Consider the following 23575-nt stretch of genomic DNA (forward strand, 5'->3'; position numbering starts at 1 on the left):
CTCTCTCTCCGCTGGTCTCCTCTCTCTCTCCGCTGGTCTCCTCTCTCTCCGCTGGTCTCCTCTCTCTCTCCGCTGGTCTCCTCTCTCTCTCCGCTGGTCTCCTCTCTCTCTCCGCTGGTCTCCTCTCTCTCTCTCCGCTGGTCTCCTCTCTCTCTCTCCGCTGGTCTCCTCTCTCTCCGCTGGTCTCCTCTCTCTCCTCTGGTCTCATCTCTCTCTGCTGGTCTCCTCTCTCCCCGCTGGTCCCCTCTCTCTCTGCTGGTCTCCTCTCTCTCCTCTGGTCTCTTCTCTCTCTGCTGGTCTCCTCTCCGCTGGTCTCCTCTCTCTCCGCTGGTCTCCTCTCTCTCTCTCCGCTGATCTCCTCTCTGCTGGTCTCTCTCTCTGCTGGTCTCTTCTCTCACTCCGCTGGTCTCCTCTCTGCTGGTCTCCTCTCTCTCTCCGCTGGTCTCCTCTCTCTCCGCTGATCTCTCTCTCTCCGCTGATCTCCTCTCTCTCTGCTGGTCTCCTCTCTCCGCTGGTCTCCTCTCTCTCCGCTGGTCTCCTCTCTCTCCGCAGGTCTCCTCTCTCTCTCCGCTGGTCTCCTCTCTCTCCGCTGGTCTCCTCTCTCTCCGCTGGTCTCCTCTCTCTCCGCTGGTCTCCTCTCTCTCCGCTGGTCTCCTCTCTCTCCGCTGGTCTCCTCTCTCTCTCTGCTGGTCTCCTCTCTCTCTCTGCTGGTCTCCTCTCTCTCTCTGCTGGTATCCTCTCTCCACGCTGGTCTCCTCTCTCTCTGCTGGTCTCCTCTCTCTCTCTGCTGGTCTCCTCTCTCTACGCTGGTCTCCTCTCTCTCCGCTGGTCCCCTCTCTCTCTGCTGGTCTCCTCTCTCTCTCCGCTGGTCTCCTCTCTCCCCGCTGGTCTCCTCTCTCCCCACTGGTCTCCTCTCTCTCCGCTGGTCTCCTCTCCGCTGGTCTCCTCTCTCTCTCTCCGCTGGTCTCTTCTCTCTCCGCTGGTCTCCTCTCTCTCCGCTGGTCTCTTCTCTCTCCGCTGGTCTCTTCTCTCTCTGCTGGTCTCCTCTCTCTCCGCTGGTCTCTTCTCTCTCTGCTGGTCTCCTCTCTCCCCGCTGGTCTCTTCTCTCTGCTGGTCTCCTCTCTCTCCGCTGGTCTCCTCTCTCTCTGCTGGTCTCCTCTCTCTCTGCTGGTCTCCTCTCTCTCTGCTGGTCTCCTCTCTCTCCGCTGGTCTCCTCTCTCTCCGCTGGTCTCCTCTCTCTGCTGGTCTCCTCTCTCTCTCCGCTGGTCTCCTCTCTCTCTGCTGGTCTCCTCTCTCTCTCCGCTGGTCTCCTCTCTCTCTGCTGGTCTCCTCTCTCTCTCCGCTGGTCTCCTCTCTCTCCGCTGGTCTCCTCTCTCTCCGCAGGTATCCTCTCTCTCTCCGCTGGTCTCCTCTCTCTCCGCAGGTATCCTCTCTCTCTCCGCTGGTCTCCTCTCTCTCCGCTGGTCTCCTCTCTCTCTCTGCTGGTCTCCTCTCTCTCTCTGCTGGTCTCCTCTCTCTCTCCGCTGGTATCCTCTCTCCACGCTGGTCTCCTCTCTCTCTGCTGGTCTCCTCTCTCTCTCTGCTGGTCTCCTCTCTCTACGCTGGTCTCCTCTCTCTCCGCTGGTCTCCTCTCTCTCTCTGCTGGTCTCCTCTCTCTCTCTGCTGGTCTCCTCTCTCTCTCTGCTGGTCTCCTCTCTCTCTCCGCTGGTATCCTCTCTCCACGCTGGTCTCCTCTCTCTCTGCTGGTCTCCTCTCTCTCTACGCTGGTCTCCTCTCTCTCTACGCTGGTCTCCTCTCTCTCCGCTGGTCCCCTCTCTCTCTGCTGGTCTCCTCTCTCTCTCCGCTGGTCTCCTCTCTCCCCGCTGGTCTCCTCTCTCCCCGCTGGTCTCCTCTCTCTCCGCTGGTCTCCTCTCCGCTGGTCTCCTCTCTCTCTCTCCGCTGGTCTCTTCTCTCTCCGCTGGTCTCCTCTCTCTCCGCTGGTCTCTTCTCTCTCCGCTGGTCTCTTCTCTCTCTGCTGGTCTCCTCTCTCTCCGCTGGTCTCCTCTCTCTGCTGGTCTCCTCTCTCTGCTGGTCTCCTCTCTCCCCGCTGGTCTCCTCTCTCTCCGCTGGTCTCCTCTCTCTCCGCTGGTCTCCTCTCTCTCCGCTGGTCTCCTCTCTCTCTCTGCTGGTCTCCTCTCTCTCTCCGCTGGTCTCCTCTCTCTCTGCTGGTCTCCTCTCTCTCTCTGCTGGTCTCCTCTCTCTCTCTGCTGGTCTCCTCTCTCTCCGCTGGTCTCCTCTCTCCCCACTGGTCTCCTCTCTCCCCACTGGTCTCCGCTCCGCTGGTCTCCTCTCTCTCTCTCCGCTGGTCTCTTCTCTCTCCGCTGGTCTCTTCTCTCCGCTGGTCTCTTCTCTCCGCTGGTCTCTTCTCTCTCCGCTGGTCTCTTCTCTCTCCGCTGGTCTCTTCTCTCTCTGCTGGTCTCCTCTCTCTCTGCTGGTCTCTTCTCTCTCTGCTGGTCTCTTCTCTCTGCTGGTCTCCTCTCTCTCCGCTGGTCTCCTCTCTCTCTCCGCTGGTCTCCTCTCTCTCCGCTGGTCTCCTCTCTCTCCGCTGGTCTCCTCTCTCTCCGCTGGTCTCCTCTCTCTCCGCTGGTCTCCTCTCTCCCCGCTGGTCTCCTCTCTCTCTGCTGGTCTCCTCTCTCTCTCTCTGCTGGTCTCTTCTCTCTCCACTGGTCTCCTCTCTCTCTGCTGGTCTCCTCTCTCTCTGCTGGTCTCCTCTCTCTCTCCGCTGGTCTCCTCTCTCTCCGCTGGTCTCCTCTCTCCCCGCTGGTCTCCTCTCTCCCCGCTGGTCTCCTCTCTCTCCGCTGGTCTCCTCTCCGCTGGTCTCCTCTCTCTCTCTCCGCTGGTCTCTTCTCTCTCCGCTGGTCTCCTCTCTCTCCGCTGGTCTCTTCTCTCTCCGCTGGTCTCTTCTCTCTCTGCTGGTCTCCTCTCTCTCCGCTGGTCTCTTCTCTCTGCTGGTCTCCTCTCTCTCCGCTGGTCTCCTCTCTCTCTCCGCTGGTCTCCTCTCTCTCTCCGCTGGTCTCCTCTCTCTCTGCTGGTCTCTTCTCTCTCTTCGCTGGTCTCCTCTCCGCTGGTCTCCTCTCTCTCTCCGCTGATCTCCTCTCCGCTGGTCTCTCTCTGCTGGTCTCCTCTCTCTCTCCGCTTTTCTCCTCTCTCTCCGCTGGTCTCCTTTCTCTCTCCGCTGATCTCCTCTCCGCTGGTCTCCTCTCTCTCGGCTGGTCTCCTCTCTCTCCTTGCTGGTCTCCTCTCTCTCCTCGTTGGTCTCCTCTCTCTCCTCGCTGGTCTCCTCTCTCTCCTCGCTGGTCTCCTCTCTCCCCGCTGGTCTCCTCTCTCCCCGCTGGTCTCCAATCTCTCCCCGTTGGTCTCCTTTCTCTCTCTCCGCTGGTCTCCTCTCTCTCTGCTGGTCTCCTCTCTCTCTCCGCTGATCTCCTCTCCGCTGGTCTCCTCTCTCCGCTAGTCTCCTCTCTCCGCTGGTCTCCTCTCTCTCTCCGCTGGTCTCCTCTCTCTCTCCGCTGGTCTCCTCTCTCTCTCCGCTGGTCTCCTCTCTCTCTCCGCTGGTCTCCTCTCTCTCTCCGCTGGTCTCCTCTCTCCCTCCGCTGGTCTCCTCTCTCCCTCCGCTGGTCTCCTCTCTCGCTCCGCTGGTCTCCTCTCTCTCTCCGCTGGTCTCCTCTCTCACCGCTGGTCTCCTCTCTCTCTCCGCTTGTAGGGTATCAGGGAACACGCCACAGGGCGTGTTCCCCCCCCTATGGGCCGCATCTCGAGCCCCGATCTCTATATAGAGCCCGCTCGCACCTGCGGTACCTCTACTCGTACCTCGGAGCCCGGTCCTCCCCCGGTCGCATCGCGCATTCTCTTACGAGCGGCGCGTACTCGTGATGGCGTGTGCTGCCCTCTAGCTGTGAGTCAAATCTTCCTATGCATCTCTGCCCCCAAGTCTAGTATGGATCACTCGGAGAATACGCCACAAAGGGGCCTGAAACTTGACTCACAGCTGGATGGTGGCGCATGCCGTCAAGTGTACGCGCCACACGTGAAAGAATGCGCAATACGAGTAGGAGAACCGCGGGTGCGTACATTCTCTGTAAAGAGAGCGGGAACTGAGATGCGGCAGGTAAGGAGGGAACACGCCGCAGGGGGCAAGTTCCCCGATTCCTTATACCGCTGATCTCCTCTCTCTCCGCTGGTCTCCTCTCTCTCCGCTGGTCTCCTCTCTCTCCGCTGGTCTCCTCTCTCTCCGCTGGTCTCTCTCCGCTGGTCTTCTCTCTCTCCGCTGGTCTCTCTCTCCGCTGGTCTCCTCTCTGCTGGTCTCTTCTCTCTCCCTCCGCTGGTCTCCTCTCTCTCTGCTGGTCTCCTCTCTCTCCGCTGGTCTTCTCTCTCTCCGCTGGTCTCTCTTTCCGCTGGTCTCCTCTCTCTCTGCTGGTCTCCTCTCTCTCTCTGCTGGTCTCCTCTCTCTACGCTGGTCTCCTCTCTCTCCGCTGGTCTCCTCTCTCTCCGCTGGTCTCCTCTCTCTCCGCTGGTCTCCTCTCTCTCCGCTGGTCTCCTCTCTCTCCGCTGGTCTCTCTCCGCTGGTCTTCTCTCTCTCCGCTGGTCTCTCTCTCCGCTGGTCTCCTCTCTGCTGGTCTCTTCTCTCTCCCTCCGCTGGTCTCCTCTCTCTCCGCTGGTCTCCTCTCTCTCCGCTGGTCTCCTCTCTCTCCGCTGGTCTTCTCTCTCTCCGGTGGTCTCTCTCTCCACTGGTCTCCTCTCTCTACGCTGGTCTCCTCTCTCTCCGTTGGTCTCCTCTCTCTCCGCTGGTCTCCTCTCTCTCCGCTGGTCTTCTCTCTCTCTTCTGATCTCCTCTCTCTCTCTCTCTTCTGGTCTCCTCTCTCTCCACTGGTCTCCTCTCTCTCCGCTGGTCTCTCTCCGCTGGTCTTCTCTCTCTCCGCTGGTCTCCTCTCTGCTGGTCTCTTCTCTCTCCCTCCGCTGGTCTCCTCTCTCTCTGCTGGTCTCCTCTCTCTCCGCTGGTCTTCTCTCTCTCCGCTGGTCTCTCTCTCCGCTGGTCTCCTCTCTCTCCGCTGGTCTCCTCTCTCTCTCTGCTGGTCTCCTCTCTCTACGCTGGTCTCCTCTCTCTCCGTTGGTCTCCTCTCTCTCCGCTGGTCTCCTCTCTCTCCGCTGGTCTCCTCTCTCTCCGCTGGTCTTCTCTCTCTCTTCTGATCTCCTCTCTCTCTCTCTCTCTTCTGGTCTCCTCTCTCTCCGCTGGTCTCCTGTGCTAGCTCCTTTTAATCCACTAGTATCACATACTGTACAAAGCTCTCCATAACGCTTCTCCTTCACATATCTTCCACTTAATTTCCAACTACTCTACCTCTCCATTTGTACCCGTGATGACCTTCTCCCCTTCTCTTGCTTCCACCTCTGGGTTTTCTCCTGAGCTCCTTCTCACCTGTGAAATCCCCACATTCTCCCTCCTAACCTTCACCCACGGTACTCTGAAACCTCACTCACGTACAGTATCTGTTCCAAGCCTCACTCGCCTGTTTGACAAGGACGAGGGGGAGTAGTGAGGTTGAAGTGAGGACTTTTTAGCTGTCGAGTACATGAAATAAAAAAGGCAAAACACAAGTACCTACTTACTGGTAATGCCCCCGAGTGAAATGGTAGTTGGTTGAAATTAAACCTTTGACATTTTACTTTTATTAAACAATTATGAAAAGTGTAAAAGTCTTAAATCAACAACAAAAACATAAATATAAATTGCCTGTACCATTAACAGGGACTTTGTATGGGTTTGTTAATCAAGTGTTTTCTTTAGCCATTTCCCATAGTGTCCGAGAGAGGCGGGGAGATCTTCCTGGGGGTGGGGGGGAGGCAGAGGAGGGGGGGGGGAGAGAGGCGGGAAGATCTGCCTGTGGCGGGGCAGGGGGGGGGGGGAGAGAGGAGGGGGAGAGGGAGGCGGGGAGATCGGCTTGTGGGGAGCGTGAGGAGGGGGGAGGGAGAGAGGCGAGAAGATCTGCCTGTGAGGGGGGGGGGGAGGGAGAGGAGAGGGGAGAGACAGGCGGGGAGATCGGTTTGTGGGGAGCGGGAGGAGGGGGGAGGGAGAGAGAGGCGGGGAGATCTGCCTGTGCAAACTCTTGTTGAACAGATCATTATGTCAGATAAAAGAAAGTAGCCAATGGAAATCAAACCCCTCCCAGCCTTAGCTCAGCACTTTTACAAACAAACTCACAAATTATTTAAAAGTACTTTGGTGTCAGATTCGAGCAAATAAAAGCATCAATCACCCAGACTGTTTAACCCTGTCACTGCCATTAGTACACTTTGCCCATAGGAGACACTGACCCCTTAACCCTGTCTCTGCCATTAGTACACTTTGCCCCTAGGAGGGACTGACCCCTTAACCCTGTCACTGCCATTAGTACACTTTGCCCCTAGGATCGACTGACCCCTTAACCATGTCACTGCCATTAGTACACTTTGCCCATAGGAGAGACTGACCCCTTAACCCTGTCACTGCCATTAGTACACTTTGCCCCTAGGAGGGACTGACCCCTTAACCCTGTCACTGCCATTAGTACACTTTGCCCCTAGGCGGGACTGACCCCTTAACCCTGTCACTGCCATTAGTACACTTTGCCCATAGGAGGGCCTGATTCCTTAACCCTGTCACTGCCATTAGTACACTTTGCCCCTAGCAGGGACTGACCCCTTAACCCTGTCACTGCCATTAGTACACTTTGCCCCTAGCAGGGACTGACCCCTTAACCCTGTCACTGCCATTAGTACACTTTGCCCCAAGGAGGGACTGACCCCTTAACCCTGTCACTGCCATTAGTACACTTTGCCCCTAGGTGGGACTGACCCCTTAACCCTGTCACTGCCATTAGTACACTTTGCCCCTAGGAGGGACTGACCCCTTAACCCTGTCACTGCCATTAGTACAATTTGCCCCTAGGAGGGACTGACCCCTTAACCATGTCACTGCCATTAGTACACTTTGCCCATAGGAGGGACTGATTCCTTAACCCTGTCACTGCCATTAGTACACTTTGCCCCTAGGAGAGACTGACCCCTTAACCCTGTCACTGCCATTAGTACACTTTGCCCCTAGGAGGGACTGACACCTTAACCATGTCACTGCCATTATTACACTTTACCTCTAGGAGGGACTGACCCCTTAACCCTGTCACTGCCATTAGTACACTTTGCCCCTAGGAGAGACTGACCCCTTAACCCTGTCACTGCCATTAGTACACTTTGCCCATAGGAGGGACTGATTCCTTAACCCTGTCACTGCCATTAGTACACTTTGCCCCTAGGAGGAACTGACCCCTTAATCCTGTCACTGCCATTAGTACACTTTGCCCCAAGGAGGGACTGACCCCTTAACCCTGTCACTGCCATTAGTACACTTTGCCCCTAGGAGAGACTGACCCCTTAACCCTGTCACTGTCATTAGTACACTTTGCCCATAGGAGAGACTGACCCCTTAACCCTGTCACTGCCATTAGTACACTTTGCCCCTAGGAGGGACTGACCCCTTAACCCTGTCACTGCCATTAGTACACTTTGCCCCAAGGAGGGACTGACCCCTTAACCCTGTCACTGCCATTAGTACACTTTGGCCATAAGAGGGACTGATTCCTTAACCCTGTCACTGCCATTTGTACACTTTGCCCCTAGGAGGGACTGACCCCTTAACCCTGTCACTGCCATTAGTACACTTTGCCCCTATCAGGGACTGACCCCTTAACCCTGTCACTGCCATTAGTACATGTCACGGGAGACCGGGTCTCTTAACACATTTATATTTAAGGGATCTGTCACAGGGCATAGCAAGGCAGTGAAATAAAATGGGGTTTATTTGGATAAAACCTCGGAAACACACAAAATACAGAGATATACACACTTACTGGGGTCGGGGGTATGAGATTTAGCCTTTCCTCGGTGCAGGGCACCCGCTTGCGAGGGCTTACCCTGACCGGAACCTTGTTCCGGACGTCCTGGTCCGAGATTCAGCAGAAACTCCTGACCGGGACCTGGTCCCGATACTCCTGGAACTGTTTGCAGCAGGAACTCCTGACCGTGACCGCTACGTTCTCAGATAAGAAGTTGGTCCTCGCGTCTGACTCAGTCTCTGCCGGGCAGACTGTCCTCGCTTCAAAACGAAGCCGGTTGCTCTGTTATTTGGGACAGAGCAGCTTTGGAAATCCCGCCCGCGCATCATCGACTCCAGCCACAAAATCGCCTGGTTCCCTGACTGGGGCTTCTCCTTACATACCCTCCTCTGGGCTATGTTCAGTATGGAATAAGGAGGAGCGACCAATCAGAGCGTGGGAATTCCTCCACGCCAGCCAATAGGAATAGGGGCTCGTCCTTTGGGTGATGTCAGAGGAGGGGGCGTGCCAAACCGGCATGGGATGCCCTGTGGGCGGGACATATGAATTGACCAATGGGAAATGCACTGACATTCTGCCGCTTCCCTCAGTCAACCCATTGCCACCTTCTGGGCAGGCTCCACTAAGACTGGCAGACCCGAGTGTCCTCCCCACAGGGGGCCTCTGTTCTCCGGACTCAGTACTCTGCCCGGCCCCGGCCACTTAGAACCCCGACACCTCTCAACATCCCGTCTCCCCTTTGAACTACGGACTCCATGCAGACTTGCTGGCATCTTAAACATATGCTCTGGCGGACTGCATAGAGCCTTATAGTAACTGTAAAACACATGATAAAGTATACTTTAATAAAGAATATACTTTGGGGAACCTTATACTTAAACAGTAATGGGATTGGGGATATTTGGGCTGGAAATCCAGGAGTCTGGAGGACACTGGGTAGGCCCGGTGTAATTCACCCAACGTACCGGCAAATCATGCCTGCTCGCTGGGTAGAATTAAATTACTACCGGTAACTTTGGCCCCCAAACTCCTGCAAACAAATGGCCTAAGTCTCTGAGTGTTTGTGCTCATCAGATGGTGTCCAGGAAGCGGAGCTGCCTGCGGCGATACTGCTAGCCACGTCCTTCTCCTGTCACGTCTTGGGAAGAAGATCCAGGAGTGTACGAAGGCTGTACAGCTCCGCACGGGGTCCAATGGCTCAGTTCTCCCAGGTAACACTATCCATAATACCTGTTACCAGGCTAGAGGTCACACTGCAAACCTTTCATCAGCAGGGTTTTAATATCTCAGCAACTGAGAAGCGGTGTCACTCATTGGGAGGCGGTGTCACTCATTGGGAGGTGGTGTCGCTCGTTGGGAGGCAGTGTCACTTGTTGGGAGGTGGTGTCGCTCGTTGGGAGGCAGTGTCACTCATTGGGAGGTGGTGTCGCTCGTTGGGAGGCAGTGTCACTCGTTGGGAGGCGGTGTCACTCGTTGGGAAGCGGTGTCACTCGTTGGGAGGTGGTGTCGCTCGTTGGGAGGCAGTGTCACTCGTTGGGAGGCAGTGTCACTCGTTGGGAGGCGGCGTCACTCGTTGGGAGGCGGTGTCGCTTGTTGGGAGGCGGTGTCACTTGTTGGGAGGTGGTGTCACTCGTTGGGAGGCGGTGTCGCTCGTTGGGAGGCGGTGTCGCTCGTTGGGAGGCGGTGTCGCTCGTTGGGAGGCGGCGTCACTCGTTGGGGGGCGGTGTCACTTGTTGGGAGGCGGTGTCACTCGTTGGTAGGCAGTGTCACTCGTTGGGAGGCAGTGTCACTCGTTGGGAGGCAGTGTCACTCATTGGGAGACGGTGTCACTCGGGAGGCGGCGTCACTCGTTGGGAGGCGGTATCAATCGTTGGGAGGCGGTGTCACTCGTTGGGAGGCAGTGTCACTCGTTGGGAGGCGGCGTCACTCGTTGGGGGGCGGTGTCACTCGTTGGGAGGCGGTGTCACTCGTTGGGAGGCAGTGTCACTCGTTGGGAGGCAGTGTCACTCGTTGGGAGGCGGCGTCACTCGTTGGGAGGCAGTGTCACTCGTTGGGAGGCGGCGTCACTCGTTGGGGGGCGGTGTCACTCGTTGGGAGGCGGTGTCACTCGTTGGGAGGCAGTGTCACTCGTTGGGGGGCGGTGTCACTCGTTGGGAGGCGGTGTCACTCGTTGGGAGGCAGTGTCACTCGTTGGGAGGCAGTGTCACTCGTTGGGAGGCAGTGTCACTCATTGGGAGACGGTGTCACTCATTGGGAGACGGCGTCACTCGTTGGGAGGCGGTGTCAATCGTTGGGAGGCGGCGTCACTCGTTGGGGGGCGGTGTCACTCGTTGGGAGGCAGTGTCACTCATTGGGAGACGGTGTCACTCGGGAGGCGGCATCACTCGTTGGGAGGCGGTGTCAATCGTTGGGAGGCGGCGTCACTCGTTGGGGGGCGGTGTCACTCGTTGGGAGGCAGTGTCACTCATTGGGAGACGGTGTCACTCGGGAGGCGGCGTCACTCGTTGGGAGGCGGTGTCAATCGTTGGGAGGTGGTGTCACTCGTTGGGAGGCGGTGTCACTCGTTGGGAGGCGGCGTCACTCGTTGGGAGGCGGCGTCACTCGTTGGGAGGCGGCGTCACTCGTTGGGAGGCGGCGTCACTCGTTGGGAGGCGGCGTCACTCGTTGGGAGGCGGCGTCACTCGTTGGGAGGCGGTGTCACTCATTGGGAGGTGGTGTCACTCATTGGGAGACAGTGTCACTCATTGGGAGGTGCAATTGTGATTAAAATGAGGGAGATTCAATGCATTGTTCACCACTTTGGCACAGGAGAACAGAGCCAGCAGCCAACAAAATACATAACTGCATCATTCTGTTGCTATGAGTTGTAGGATTTCTAACAGTCTCTCTTTTTGGGGTGTCTCACAGAGCTTTCAAGATGAGGACATCTGGGAGAAGCCAGTGTGTGACTGGACGGTACAAGACGTGTGTTATTGGTTCCAGAGTGGCCCCTTGCAGGAAGTAGCGGGCCTGGTCCAGGCGGCTTACACCCATGACATTTCAGGTGTGGACCCTGTGCTTCCCATCACTGAGCTATGAGATATTGGGGTCAACACGAGGACAGCACTTTAAAGGGCTTCCCACCATCTGATTGGGATTACCAGCTGAGACATGCTGTCCCTCCTTGGACCTACATGAGCTAAGAGCAGAGATGTCCCATGTGTTAAACCTTGGAGTCTTAGACAAACATAGATACAGATAAGTGCTGAACTATGTTGCAGGTCCACTGGCACTGAAAGTGTTAAGATGAGCGAACATTAACTTTGTGTAGTAAATCTGTGCTGTGAGTGATTGACAAGGGTACATCTGTACCTTTCTTTCCCTTCGATATAATAAAGGTGTGGGACTGATGTCTTCTAGCTGCCTTTTCCCTTCTGGGGCACAGAAAGAGCAGGAGATGAACCACCCCAATGGTTTCTTCCCATGATATAAATCTGGTGCTGTTATTTGAGCCAGCGAGGGATAGGTAGAGGCAGAGTGAGCAGTGCGGAGATGTTATGTGCAGTGTCCCCTCTCAGGACGGGCTCTGCTGAGGCTGACGGACGATCTGCTGCAGAGGATGGGGATTCATCAGGAGGGGCCTCGGCGAATGATCGTGCTGGAGGTGCTGCAGCTGAGACTGCAACAGGAACTTCAACAGCTGAGCCACATCACGGAGGGTGAGTGAGAGACTGCACTTTATCTACAGGATAACTGCACTTTATCCAGCTAGCTACTGGACTTTATCCAGAGAACAGGACTTTATCCATACTGGACTTTATCCAGAGATCAGGACTTTATCCATACTGGACTTTATCCAGAGATCAGGACTTTATCCATACTGGACTTTATCCAGAGAACAGGACTTTATCCATACTGGACTATATCCATACTGGACTTTATCCAGATAACAGGACTTTAGCCATACTGGACTTGATCCAGAATACTACTGGACTTTACCCATAATGGACTTGATCTAGATAACAACAGGACTTTATCCACATAATGACTGGACTTTAGCCATAGTGGACTTTATCACGATAATCACTGACAATGAGTGAGAATACTCCTACACATGACCCATCACTAGGGCGTCAACACCTTATACGTGATCATTTTCTGACTCTCCGTTTAGTTACTGTGAATCATTATTCTACTTTGACATCGTTGTAAATCCAGGAAAGTTCCCTCGCCTGAGACTGTCACTCCACTTCTGTTCTGATCACAGAATGACCGGCGAATGTCTGGGAAGCAGCGTCACACGGGGAGACCTACCTCCAAGAAGTGAGCAGCACCAGTTCTCTCTCTGTGCGGGTTCTTTTTATATGTGATAACGTGATTGGTGAAAAAAACTGGCGCTAATTAAGTGCTAGTGATCACTTAAATTACAGTGAATATATATAACTCATAAATAGTGATATCAAAGAAAATCGTGACTCAAATAGTGCAAAGGTGAAAGTATAATATAAGTTGCAACCCCCTGCTCAGACCCTCTGGAAGGGACTGTCTTGACTGGTCCCAGAAGATCAAACGATATTTTCTCAACCCAGGGGGAGCATGTGGGAGAAAACACAACAAAAAAACACACTAAGTGCAGACTGGAATGTACAGGTGTGAGATGATTGTGATGCTTGGCCTCTAAGTGCTGCCTACTCACAGGATGTAGGTAGGATGTGTATAGTGGCGTGATCAGTAGAATCTGGTGGGTCCCTCTGAGTAAACACAGGAGGTGGCTGGAACTGGGGTATCATTAGCAGGTGTACATGGAAAGATAAAAACAGACCTCCATGGTGCAGATCAATGGTATACAAAAAACTTTATGAAAGGATATAAAATGTGCACTCACAATATTTAAAAGCAAAATAAGCGTTTTTCACTATATAAGTGATGGGAGGGTAGGGATGGTTGCCTCAGCTCACCGCACCGCCGATATCCTGGATAGTTCTCCTCCGCAGGCTCCCTGCTACACCCAGGCAGTGTGGGGATCTCCAGCTGCGGTCTCTCCGGTGCGTCGCGTCACTTCCGGTCTGCACGATCAGCTCCGTCGCGTCACTTCCGGTTCGGCGGTTGATTGGCAGTTCGCGGGCACCAATCCTCTCACCTCCTGGGCGGGTCCACTCTACGCGTTTCGCCAATGGAATGGCTGGCTTCGTCAGGAGTATGGACCCCCCCCTTCCAGTGTTGCTTTATATACCCTATACAATTGCTAGTTTAATTAACCTCTGCAGTACTGGTATGAAGTCTATAGACATGGTTAGATGTATTCACAAATTCATGCTAAAAAACGGGGTCAGAGTGGGGAGATTTGAAATACCTCTCCAGTCAATTGATAATCCTTTTGATTAATTAATAAGTAAATTTAGGCTGTAGGTAGTGGGGGGAGAAAAACGAATAAACAAAAAGTGGCAAAAATGTATCGGCTAAAAAATAAGCTTAATAAAAGATCTATAAATAATCTATAAAAATACTATAAAAATACAATTCGTTATAATAAAGTTCAGTAAAGTAGGTAAATTGAGTAATGAGGATGTGAATACATCCCTAAAAACATGTTCCAGCATGGTTCTTAGTTAAAGGGACAGTGCAGTAGCAGCATGTACATCACTAAAATTCATGTTAGGTACTATTAGTTTTTATATAATATTTCCAAAAAGACTTTAATCTATTCTGAACTAGACCTTATGGACAGACACCTCTTACATGACACTCAAAAAGGAATATATAATATACTAACAAAGTCTAAACCTATAAACGACGCATATGGAAACGGAGGTTCCTGATTAACCTATGGAGGGCGGAGATGAATAGAGAGGAAAGGAATCCATATTAGAATACATGTGACAATCACAAATGCTATAATAACGTATACGATTATGGCAGTGTAAACAATGACAATATAAGGAAAGAGACAGTCCTTAAAAGCATATAAAAAAATATATATATAAAAAACATATAAAACCACTAAAATTAATGCAAGGATTTTATTTTAGAGAGGCTTTTTATTTCAGGAAGGGGGCCACATCTATCTCCATGTTTAATCCTCTGGGATGGAGTGATCTCAATTTGTGTATCCAAAAGGACTCTCTTTTGATAAGCTCTGTATTCCTATCTCCTCCACGCCAGTGTTGTTTTATTCGTTTTTCTCCCCCCACTACCTACAGCCTAAATTTACTTATTAATTAATCAAAAGGATTATCAATTGACTGGAGAGGTATTTCAAATCTCCCCACTCTGACCCCGTTTTTTAGCATGAATTTGTGAATACATCTAACCATGTCTATAGACTTCATACCAGTACTGCAGAGGTTAATTAAACTAGCAATTGTATAGGGTATATAAAGCAACACTGGAAGGGGGGGGTCCATACTCCTGACGAAGCCAGCCATTCCATTGGCGAAACGCGTAGAGTGGACCCGCCCAGGAGGTGAGAGGATTGGTGCCCGCGAACTGCCAATCAACCGCCGAACCGGAAGTGACGCGACGGAGCTGATCGTGCAGACCGGAAGTGACGCGACGCACCGGAGAGACCGCAGCTGGAGATCCCCACACTGCCTGGGTGTAGCAGGGAGCCTGCGGAGGAGAACTATCCAGGATATCGGCGGTGCGGTGAGCTGAGGCAACCATCCCTACCCTCCCATCACTTATATAGTGAAAAACGCTTATTTTGCTTTTAAATATTGTGAGTGCACATTTTATATCCTTTCATAAAGTTTTTTGTATACCATTGATCTGCACCATGGAGGTCTGTTTTTATCTTTCCATGTACACCTGCTAATGATACCCCAGTTCCAGCCACCTCCTGTGTTTACTCAGAGGGACCCACCAGATTCTACTGATCACGCCACTATACACATCCTACCTACATCCTGTGAGTAGGCAGCACTTAGAGGCCAAGCATCACAATCATCTCACACCTGTACATTCCAGTCTGCACTTAGTGTGTTTTTTTGTTGTGTTTTCTCCCACATGCTCCCCCTGGGTTGAGAAAATATCGTTTGATCTTCTGGGACCAATCAAGACAGTCCCTTCCAGAGGGTCTGAGCAGGGGGTTGCAACTTATATTATACTTTCACCTTTGCACTATTTGAGTCACGATTTTCTTTGATATCACTATTTATGAGTTATATATATTCACTGTAATTTAAGTGATCACTAGCACTTAATTAGCGCCAGTTTTTTTCACCAATCACGTTATCACATTTACTTGTCTGTCTTTGGTGTTTTGGCTGCTTATTGCTAGTCTAAATATGGAGAATGCTAAAAGTAGTTTGAATGTCTTCGCGAAAAGATTACTAAGGAATGTTAATTTTAACAAAGAACTAGAGGACGAAATTATAGTAGATGAAAGTGTGGGACACCTTGTTGAGGTTGAATTTGTGAAACTAGAAAAACTCCTAGTGAAAGATACTAGAAAATGGTTAGATGTTGTATTCCTAGAAGAATATAAAAATTGCAATAGGATTCCTAGGGGTCTAAGGATTCCTATAGTTCCCTCCTTTGATTTAGAAGATAATGAGTTTCTTAAAACATGGAATGAGGTGCTAGACTTATGTTCTCAGACACTAATTGATCTCATTATTAAACAACAAAAAGCACACCTAAAGATATTAGGGGAGGAAATAGATGCCATACAGGATATTCTTACACCACTTATTAATACACCAGAGTTTATTGAAAAAGACACAGCACTTCAAAAGAAATTAAACACTTTGGAAAAGGAGGTAGAAACAACAAAAATGCGTAAATTTATACGAGATGAAGAAGACTATAATAAAGGGGAGCAACGTACATGGAAGAAAAATAGGACAAATAAGAGAACATGGGGACGAGGAAAGAGCAGAGATGTAGGTGAACACCAGGGTTCCCATAAAAAACAATTCTCTAAGAAAAACCATCATGAAAGTAAAGAAAGATCTAAATATATGGGAGATAAAACTAAAATAGAAGGGGAGAAAACAAATACAAAGTCATATAGAGACCAGTCCAGATCGAGGCATGAATCTCAAGAAAGAGGAAGGTCCAATTATACCCCTATAAATAAAGAAAAAAGAGATCAAAGAGAAAAAGAAAGAGCATCTAAAGCAAATAAATCTCCAGTTGAGACGGAGAGAAGAGTGAACTCTTTTGATAGAAGGGATAAAGAGAGGGATGTAAGCCCCAAAAATCACAATAGGGAGAAAGATTTTTTAGGAGAGGGACCTTCCACTTTGTGGGACAAGGGGACGCAACCCTGTCCAAAAACAAGGAAAGATTCAAAAAGAAGCAGAGATTCAGAGGAAAGAGAGGGAGAAGAAAGAGGATACAAAAGGAGCAACAAGTGAGGGAGACAAACATTTTTAATCTAAGTTCGGTAACACTTAATAAAGCTCAGCACAGTGTATTATCAAAAGGTTTGAGTTTTGCACCTATGAGAGGTCATAGCTCATTCGACCTATTCATAGATGCAAATAAATTCCTCCGTAAAATGACCGTAAAGAGGTACTTCCTAGGTAGAGAGGGAGCGAGGAAGCCCGAACCAACTATTCCACCAGTGGTTTTAGAAGAGAGGAATATTATCCATACGAATTTGAAACCGAGATCAACCTTCTATCCCCACTATGCCAAAGGTGACCATCTAGAGGTCTTTTTTAAAATGATTAATAAAGATTTTGAAGACCTAGCTGCAAATCAAGGGAAAATGCGCAATAATCTTTCAAAAGAAGAAAAAACAGCCCTTAAAGACCTCACTGATAATGATAACTTGGTCATAAAACCTGCTGACAAAGGAGGGGGAATAGTGCTATTAGACAGAGAGGCATATGACAGGGAGTGCCTCAGACTTTTAGGAGATACAAAAACGTATGAGAAATTAAAATCAAACCCAATGAGAAAATTTACGGAGGAGTTGAAAAACTTCTTAGATGAGGGGAAGGAATTAAATGTATTGAACGATAATGAGTATCAGTTTATGTACAGTGACAGATCTAGATTACCTATCTTTTACCATCTACCTAAGGTCCACAAAAGTGTAGTCAATCCCCCAGGCAGACCTATAGTCTCGGGGATTGACTCGCTTACGGCTAATCTGTCACTGTACATAGATACATTCCTTCAGAAATATGTAGTGCAGCAGAAGGCATACCTGAAGGACACAACAGACATCATTAATACCTTAAATAAAGTAAGATGGGAAGAACATTTTATTATGTCCACCTGCGATGTAACATCGCTCTACACAGTAATAGAACATGAAAAAGGGTGTAGAGCGATCAAACAGGTACTATCTAGGGACAAGGACCTCACTGAGACTCAGATTGGTTTTATTATAGACAGCATTAGATTTATTTTAAATCATAATTTCTTTTGGTACGGAGAAGAATACTATCTCCAAAAATGTGGAACGGCGATGGGGACAAGATTCGCCCCCAGTTATGCGAACCTATTTATGGCCGTTTGGGAGGATGATAAGATCTGGCCGGGGGGCATTCTGGGGGAGAATCTTGTCCTCTGGCGCCGTTTCATCGATGATGTGTTCCTGATATGGAGGGGGGGTCAGGAATCCTTGGAAGGGTTTCTGGCATCTCTAGATGTGAATGAGAATAATCTAAAATTCACGAGCAGTTCTAGCCAAACAAGTGTAAATTTTTTAGACCTTGTTATCTTTATTGATGAGAATAGGATTAAAACAAAAACCTATTTTAAAGAAACTGACAAAAACAACTATATATTAAGATCAAGTTGTCACCTGCCCAGGTGGATGGATGGTGTACCCCCTGGACAGTTTACTAGGCTAAAAAGGAACTGCAGTGACAATACCACGTATCGTGAACAGGCAGAGTATCTCAAAAAAAGATTTATGGAGAAGGAATATAGGGAAGAGAAGTTGGACAACGATACAAGGAGAGTGGAGGGTATTAATCGCGAGGATCTACTTAGACCTAAAGAAAAGAAAAAAGGGAGAAATGAGAAATTTGACTTTGCTTTCCTCACAAATTATAGTGGGGAAGCGAAAGTCATAAGGAACATTATTAACAAGCACTGGGATATTCTCAGAAATGACCCGATTCTGGGTGAGGCCATTCCTGAGAAACCGAACATTATCTTCAGAAAGGCAAACAACCTCAAAAACAGATTGGCCCCAAGTGCATTGAAGAAAAAAAGTGACACAAATCCTGATAGCTGGCTTCAAACGGGAAAAGGTTTTTTTGGCTGCAACAAATGCAGGGCATGCGAATTCAAATCAGATAAAAGAAACGAGTTCTGTTCAAATGTGACAAAAGAAGTTTTCCAGATAGAATCATGTTTGACATGCAGGACAGACCACGTAATCTATGTCCTGGAGTGCCCATGCGGGTTGCAGTACGTGGGGAAAACAGAAAGACCAGTCAGAACAAGGGTACTAGAACACCTTAGCAGCATTAACAGGCAGTTAGTCACTCATAGTGTTCCTAATCATTTCTCAGAAAAACATCAGGGGGATCCCAAGGGACTAACGTACATGCCAATAGAATTCGTTAAACAACACTGGCGTGGAGGAGATAGGAATACAGAGCTTATCAAAAGAGAGTCCTTTTGGATACACAAATTGAGATCACTCCATCCCAGAGGATTAAACATGGAGATAGATGTGGCCCCCTTCCTGAAATAAAAAGCCTCTCTAAAATAAAATCCTTGCATTAATTTTAGTGGTTTTATATGTTTTTTATATATATATTTTTTTATATGCTTTTAAGGACTGTCTCTTTCCTTATATTGTCATTGTTTACACTGCCATAATCGTATACGTTATTATAGCATTTGTGATTGTCACATGTATTCTAATATGGATTCCTTTCCTCTCTATTCATCTCCGCCCTCCATAGGTTAATCAGGAACCTCCGTTTCCATATGCGTCGTTTATAGGTTTAGACTTTGTTAGTATATTATATATTCCTTTTTGAGTGTCATGTAAGAGGTGTCTGTCCATAAGGTCTAGTTCAGAATAGATTAAAGTCTTTTTGGAAATATTATATAAAAACTAATAGTACCTAACATGAATTTTAGTGATGTACATGCTGCTACTGCACTGTCCCTTTAACTAAGAACCATGCTGGAGCATGGTTTTAGGGATGTATTCACATCCTCATTACTCAATTTACCTACTTTACTGAACTTTATTATAACGAATTGTATTTTTATAGTATTTTTATAGATTATTTATAGATCTTTTATTAAGCTTATTTTTTAGCCGATACATTTTTGCCACTTTTTGTTTATTCGTTTTTCTCCCCCCACTACCTACAGCCTAAATTTACTTATTAATTAATCAAAAGGATTATCAATTGACTGGAGAGGTATTTCAAATCTCCCCACTCTGACCCCGTTTTTTAGCATGAATTTGTGAATACATCTAACCATGTCTATAGACTTCATACCAGTACTGCAGAGGTTAATTAAACTAGCAATTGTATAGGGTATATAAAGCAACACTGGAAGGGGGGGGTCCATACTCCTGACGAAGCCAGCCATTCCATTGGCGAAACGCGTAGAGTGGACCCGCCCAGGAGGTGAGAGGATTGGTGCCCGCGAACTGCCAATCAACCGCCGAACCGGAAGTGACGCGACGGAGCTGATCGTGCAGACCGGAAGTGACGCGACGCACCGGAGAGACCGCAGCTGGAGATCCCCACACTGCCTGGGTGTAGCAGGGAGCCTGCGGAGGAGAACTATCCAGGATATCGGCGGTGCGGTGAGCTGAGGCAACCATCCCTACCCTCCCATCACTTATATAGTGAAAAACGCTTATTTTGCTTTTAAATATTGTGAGTGCACATTTTATATCCTTTCATAAAGTTTTTTGTATACCATTGATCTGCACCATGGAGGTCTGTTTTTATCTTTCCATGTACACCTGCTAATGATACCCCAGTTCCAGCCACCTCCTGTGTTTACTCAGAGGGACCCACCAGATTCTACTGATCACGCCACTATACACATCCTACCTACATCCTGTGAGTAGGCAGCACTTAGAGGCCAAGCATCACAATCATCTCACACCTGTACATTCCAGTCTGCACTTAGTGTGTTTTTTTGTTGTGTTTTCTCCCACATGCTCCCCCTGGGTTGAGAAAATATCGGGTTCTTTTTATAAACAGTGTGTGTGTGATGTCAGTGTGTCTCTAAACACGGTTACACCGTGACCATGAGATGCAGAGGACATCCCACCGCAGGAATACATCGGTGGAAGGGGGGGACATGTCTTCCATGGAATCTGCAGGACAATGCAGGGATAGAGACAGAAAGAATCTGTGTCCCATGAAATCTGTTCCTCCCCTCGCAAGGTGACACATGACACTGACAGAACGGATCTACAGCAAGGCACATCTATTCTGTCCCACAGGAGGACACAGTGACACTGACAGAACTATCTACAGCAAGGCACATCTATTCTGTCCCACAGGAGGACACAGTGACACTGACAGAACTATCTACAGCAAGGCACATCTATTCTGTCCCACAGGAGGACACAGTGACACTGACAGAACTGTGAGCTGTTTGCTGCCGGTCGCTGATCTTTGATGATGTTAAAGCTGCTCTATTTCGATCTGAAACTCACCAGCCCTTTATCCCCTGCACCCAATTTTCTAACTCTAGCTGTCCACGAAATGTCTGTGAATTCACTGTATAACACTGTCCTTTTACTGTAACCAAGTATTGTTATATCTCTGTGCCCAGGACATGCTTGAAAACGAGAGGTAACTCTCACTGTATTACTGCCTGGTATCACATCTTATAAATAATATAATCCATCCACGAGACCCCTGGTATCAGCCTGAAGCCCCCGTATAATCCATCCACGAGACACCGGGTATCAACCTGAAGCCCCCGTATAATCCATCCACGAGACCCCTGGTATCAACCTGAAGCCCCCCGTATAATCAATCCCGAGACACCGGGTGTCAGCCTGAAGCCCCTGCTGTGACGGTGAGGGGGTAACCAGGCTCCATAATAAAGGTTAAGCCGGTTTGGTTACCTCTGATCCTTGTATTGGGGTTCGGGAGTGTCAGCTCCTGAGCCCAGTGATTGTCTGTGCATTGTATAAAATTATGCGACAATAAAGAATTTATGTTTTTACATTTCCAGGGATGCCAGTGAGCAGGGATTGCTGGGGGGGGGGGGGAGAGTGCCAGCGCGCAGGGAGTGCCAGTGAGCAGGGATTGCCGGGGGGGGGGGGGAGTGCCAGAGCGCAGGGAGTGCCAGTGAGCAGGGATCGCTGGGGGGGGGGGAGTGGCAGCGCGCAGGGAGTGCCAGTGAGCAGGGATCGCTGGGGGGGGGGGAGTGGCAGCGCGCAGGGAGTGCCAGTGAGCAGGGATCGCTGGGCTGTGAGTTTCAAGGGTTTTGCAGAGAAAGTCTTGCCTGAATGGGTATAGCTAGCCGGGTTCCAGAGTTGCTGGAGACCCCGAAAATTGTACCCGGGAATCAGTTCGTATTCTCGGATACAACGAGGCACGTTGCTCCGGCAAAATCTCCCCTTGAAAACTCTTGCGCGACTCACCACTAGGATTCCCTGCTTCAGCACAGACCAGAAAGGTAAATGGGGCATAGGGATGTGAGGTGTCCCTGGAACGGTAAAGGGGTCCCTAGTTTAAGAGGGGATGCCCATGCCACCCAGAACCCGGTATAGGGGTTCTGGAGGTGCTCCAACCCTACATAAGGTTGTGAGGAGGTTTAAAGTCTAAGTCTAGTTATAGTGTGTGGGGAATATGGCTAGTAAGGAATAAAGTGCAGCTTATTATTCTATTCCCCATAACCAGAAGCCTTAGGAAAAGTTTAAAGTGTATATTTTATTAAACAGTGTGTTTAAAACACACTATAAAGTATTCTTTGTGCACAGTAATGAGCTAGGACTTTCACATCCTATGTCCTGAGTGAGTCACTGGGCTACCAAGTTAGTGCCAGCGTGTCTACCCAGACATCGGACATGAAAGCCTCGGAGGATGTAAGAGGTGTGAGGAGCATTTGGGCAGGAGGTTTAGGCTGAGCCCCCACGTCCTGGGATGAATGGAAGTCCTCGGACTACCATTTGCCTTCCCAGACTGAGTGGAGCCTAAACCAGCGGGTGGCTTCTGCATACCTAGTGGCCGAGGTGCCAGGTTGGCACATGCCCTTGATAGATGCCCTTGATAGATGACAAAGATACGCTTGCTCGGCTTTCAGAGACTGGCATCACTCTGATTGGCTGGTAGGAAATATCCCACGATCGGATTAACTGTATTATTTCATTATTGTCACGGGAGACCGGGTTTATCAACATCTTTTATACCGGGATCATATGATTGAGCAAAGCAAGGAGGTAAAATAAACTGTAATTTATTTCAAGGAAAAGACATACACACAATGTAACACAATTTACAGGGTTAACACACTTACTGGGAACGGGGCTAATGAATAAAATCTTCCTTTAAACTAAATTGTCACAAACGACCTCTGTAGGAGCCCTTTCCAATGACCGGTAGGTACTCACGAAAGTCCTGGAACTGATTTCGGCGTGCAATGCCAGCCGCGACCGCTACATTCTCAAAAAGCGGGACTTAGAAACTTTTCTGAATCAAAATCTCTGACGCCGGCTCGCATCTATTCCTTACAGAACATCTCTGAATTTGCCGCTGTTGGTTTGGCGCTTGGAATCTCCTGTCCTGATTGGCTGCAAGGCTTCTTATGGGTTTCAAAGTCCCATTCAGAAACCACTACAACCAATCAGCGTGTGGGAATTCTCCTGCCATCCAATCACCAACTAGCCGGTATTCTAAAGCTGGGTGGGCATCTTTTCTCATTCTGCTGAGGGGCATGTGCCAACCTGGCACCTCTGCCTCTTCGCATATTGAGCCCCCCGTGGCTCCAGGCTCCACAGAGTCTGGGGTCGGGCAAATGGTGGCCGGATAGCCCTGTGTTAGCCCAGGACGGAGGTACTCAAATATAACTGCAGTACCCTCCTGTTCTAACACCTTGGCCTCCCTGAGGCTTTCATGTCCGGACTCTGCACAGACACAGAGGCACCGAGCTTGGTAGTTATCTGGTCCCTCAGAACCCAGGACTCGGAAATCCCACAGTTCACTGACAGGTTATCAGTACATACACCTATTAAATATAACTCTTTAATAATATATACAGTTCCCTGTATCTTGTGTGTTAAAAAGGTGTAAGTCCCGTTCTGGTGTCAGGGATGGAATAAGGGGATTTACTACCTACACTCACTAGCCTCATACTTGCCACACTATAGAAATGATTTTAAACTTTTACACACAAAAAACACTCACAGCTTTATCATTGTAAGGAATCCGGTCCTGGGTTTGACTGGATCTCATCCTTACAGAGCTATGGAGCTTCTAAGCAAATCCTTCCCTGAGCTGGCAATCAGAATCACCTGCTCCTGGAATCACTGCAGTTTGCTTGATGCTGCCTCCTGGGCAGCTCTGCCCTTATTGGCTGTCTAGGCTATTTAGAGTCAGCCCTTCCCCCCCAGGAAGGGGCTGAGCATACTCCTAGTTTCCTGTAACTGTCCTTGCCACAAGCACTGCTGCTGGGCCCGCTTGGCCTTCTTTTACCGCAGCCCCTGTGCCAAATTTCTCTGCTCCTGCTCTCTGCGCCTATAACATCCTGAAGCATCTTCACTGAAGTCCTCACTGTTTCCATGG

General features: G+C 49.7%; 1 protein-coding gene across 13 annotated transcripts in view; it reads left to right on the plus strand.

The window, feature by feature from the left end:
* LOC142492522 (sterile alpha motif domain-containing protein 12-like) overlaps nucleotides 1–21019 on the plus strand; it is a 28373-nt gene extending 7354 nt beyond the window's left edge. For 2 of the 13 annotated variants that reach the window (XM_075595211.1, XM_075595212.1), the window contains 5 exons: nucleotides 8979–9115; nucleotides 10812–10947; nucleotides 11449–11602; nucleotides 12058–12233; nucleotides 20016–21019. In XM_075595211.1, the coding sequence (XP_075451326.1) occupies nucleotides 9098–9115; nucleotides 10812–10947; nucleotides 11449–11602; nucleotides 12058–12233; nucleotides 20016–20080 (549 nt within the window). In that variant the 5' untranslated portion in view covers nucleotides 8979–9097 and the 3' untranslated portion in view covers nucleotides 20081–21019. Of the gene's footprint in view, nucleotides 1–8978; nucleotides 9116–10811; nucleotides 10948–11448; nucleotides 11603–12057; nucleotides 12243–18763; nucleotides 19750–20015 lie in introns of those variants that run through there. The other 11 variants (XM_075595215.1, XM_075595213.1, XM_075595216.1 and 8 more) reach the window with 11 other exon arrangements.
* The last annotated feature ends 2556 nt before the right edge of the window (nucleotides 21020–23575 follow it).

This window comes from Ascaphus truei, chromosome 4, assembly GCF_040206685.1.
Source record: "Ascaphus truei isolate aAscTru1 chromosome 4, aAscTru1.hap1, whole genome shotgun sequence".
Taxonomy (NCBI): Eukaryota; Metazoa; Chordata; class Amphibia; order Anura; family Ascaphidae; genus Ascaphus; species Ascaphus truei.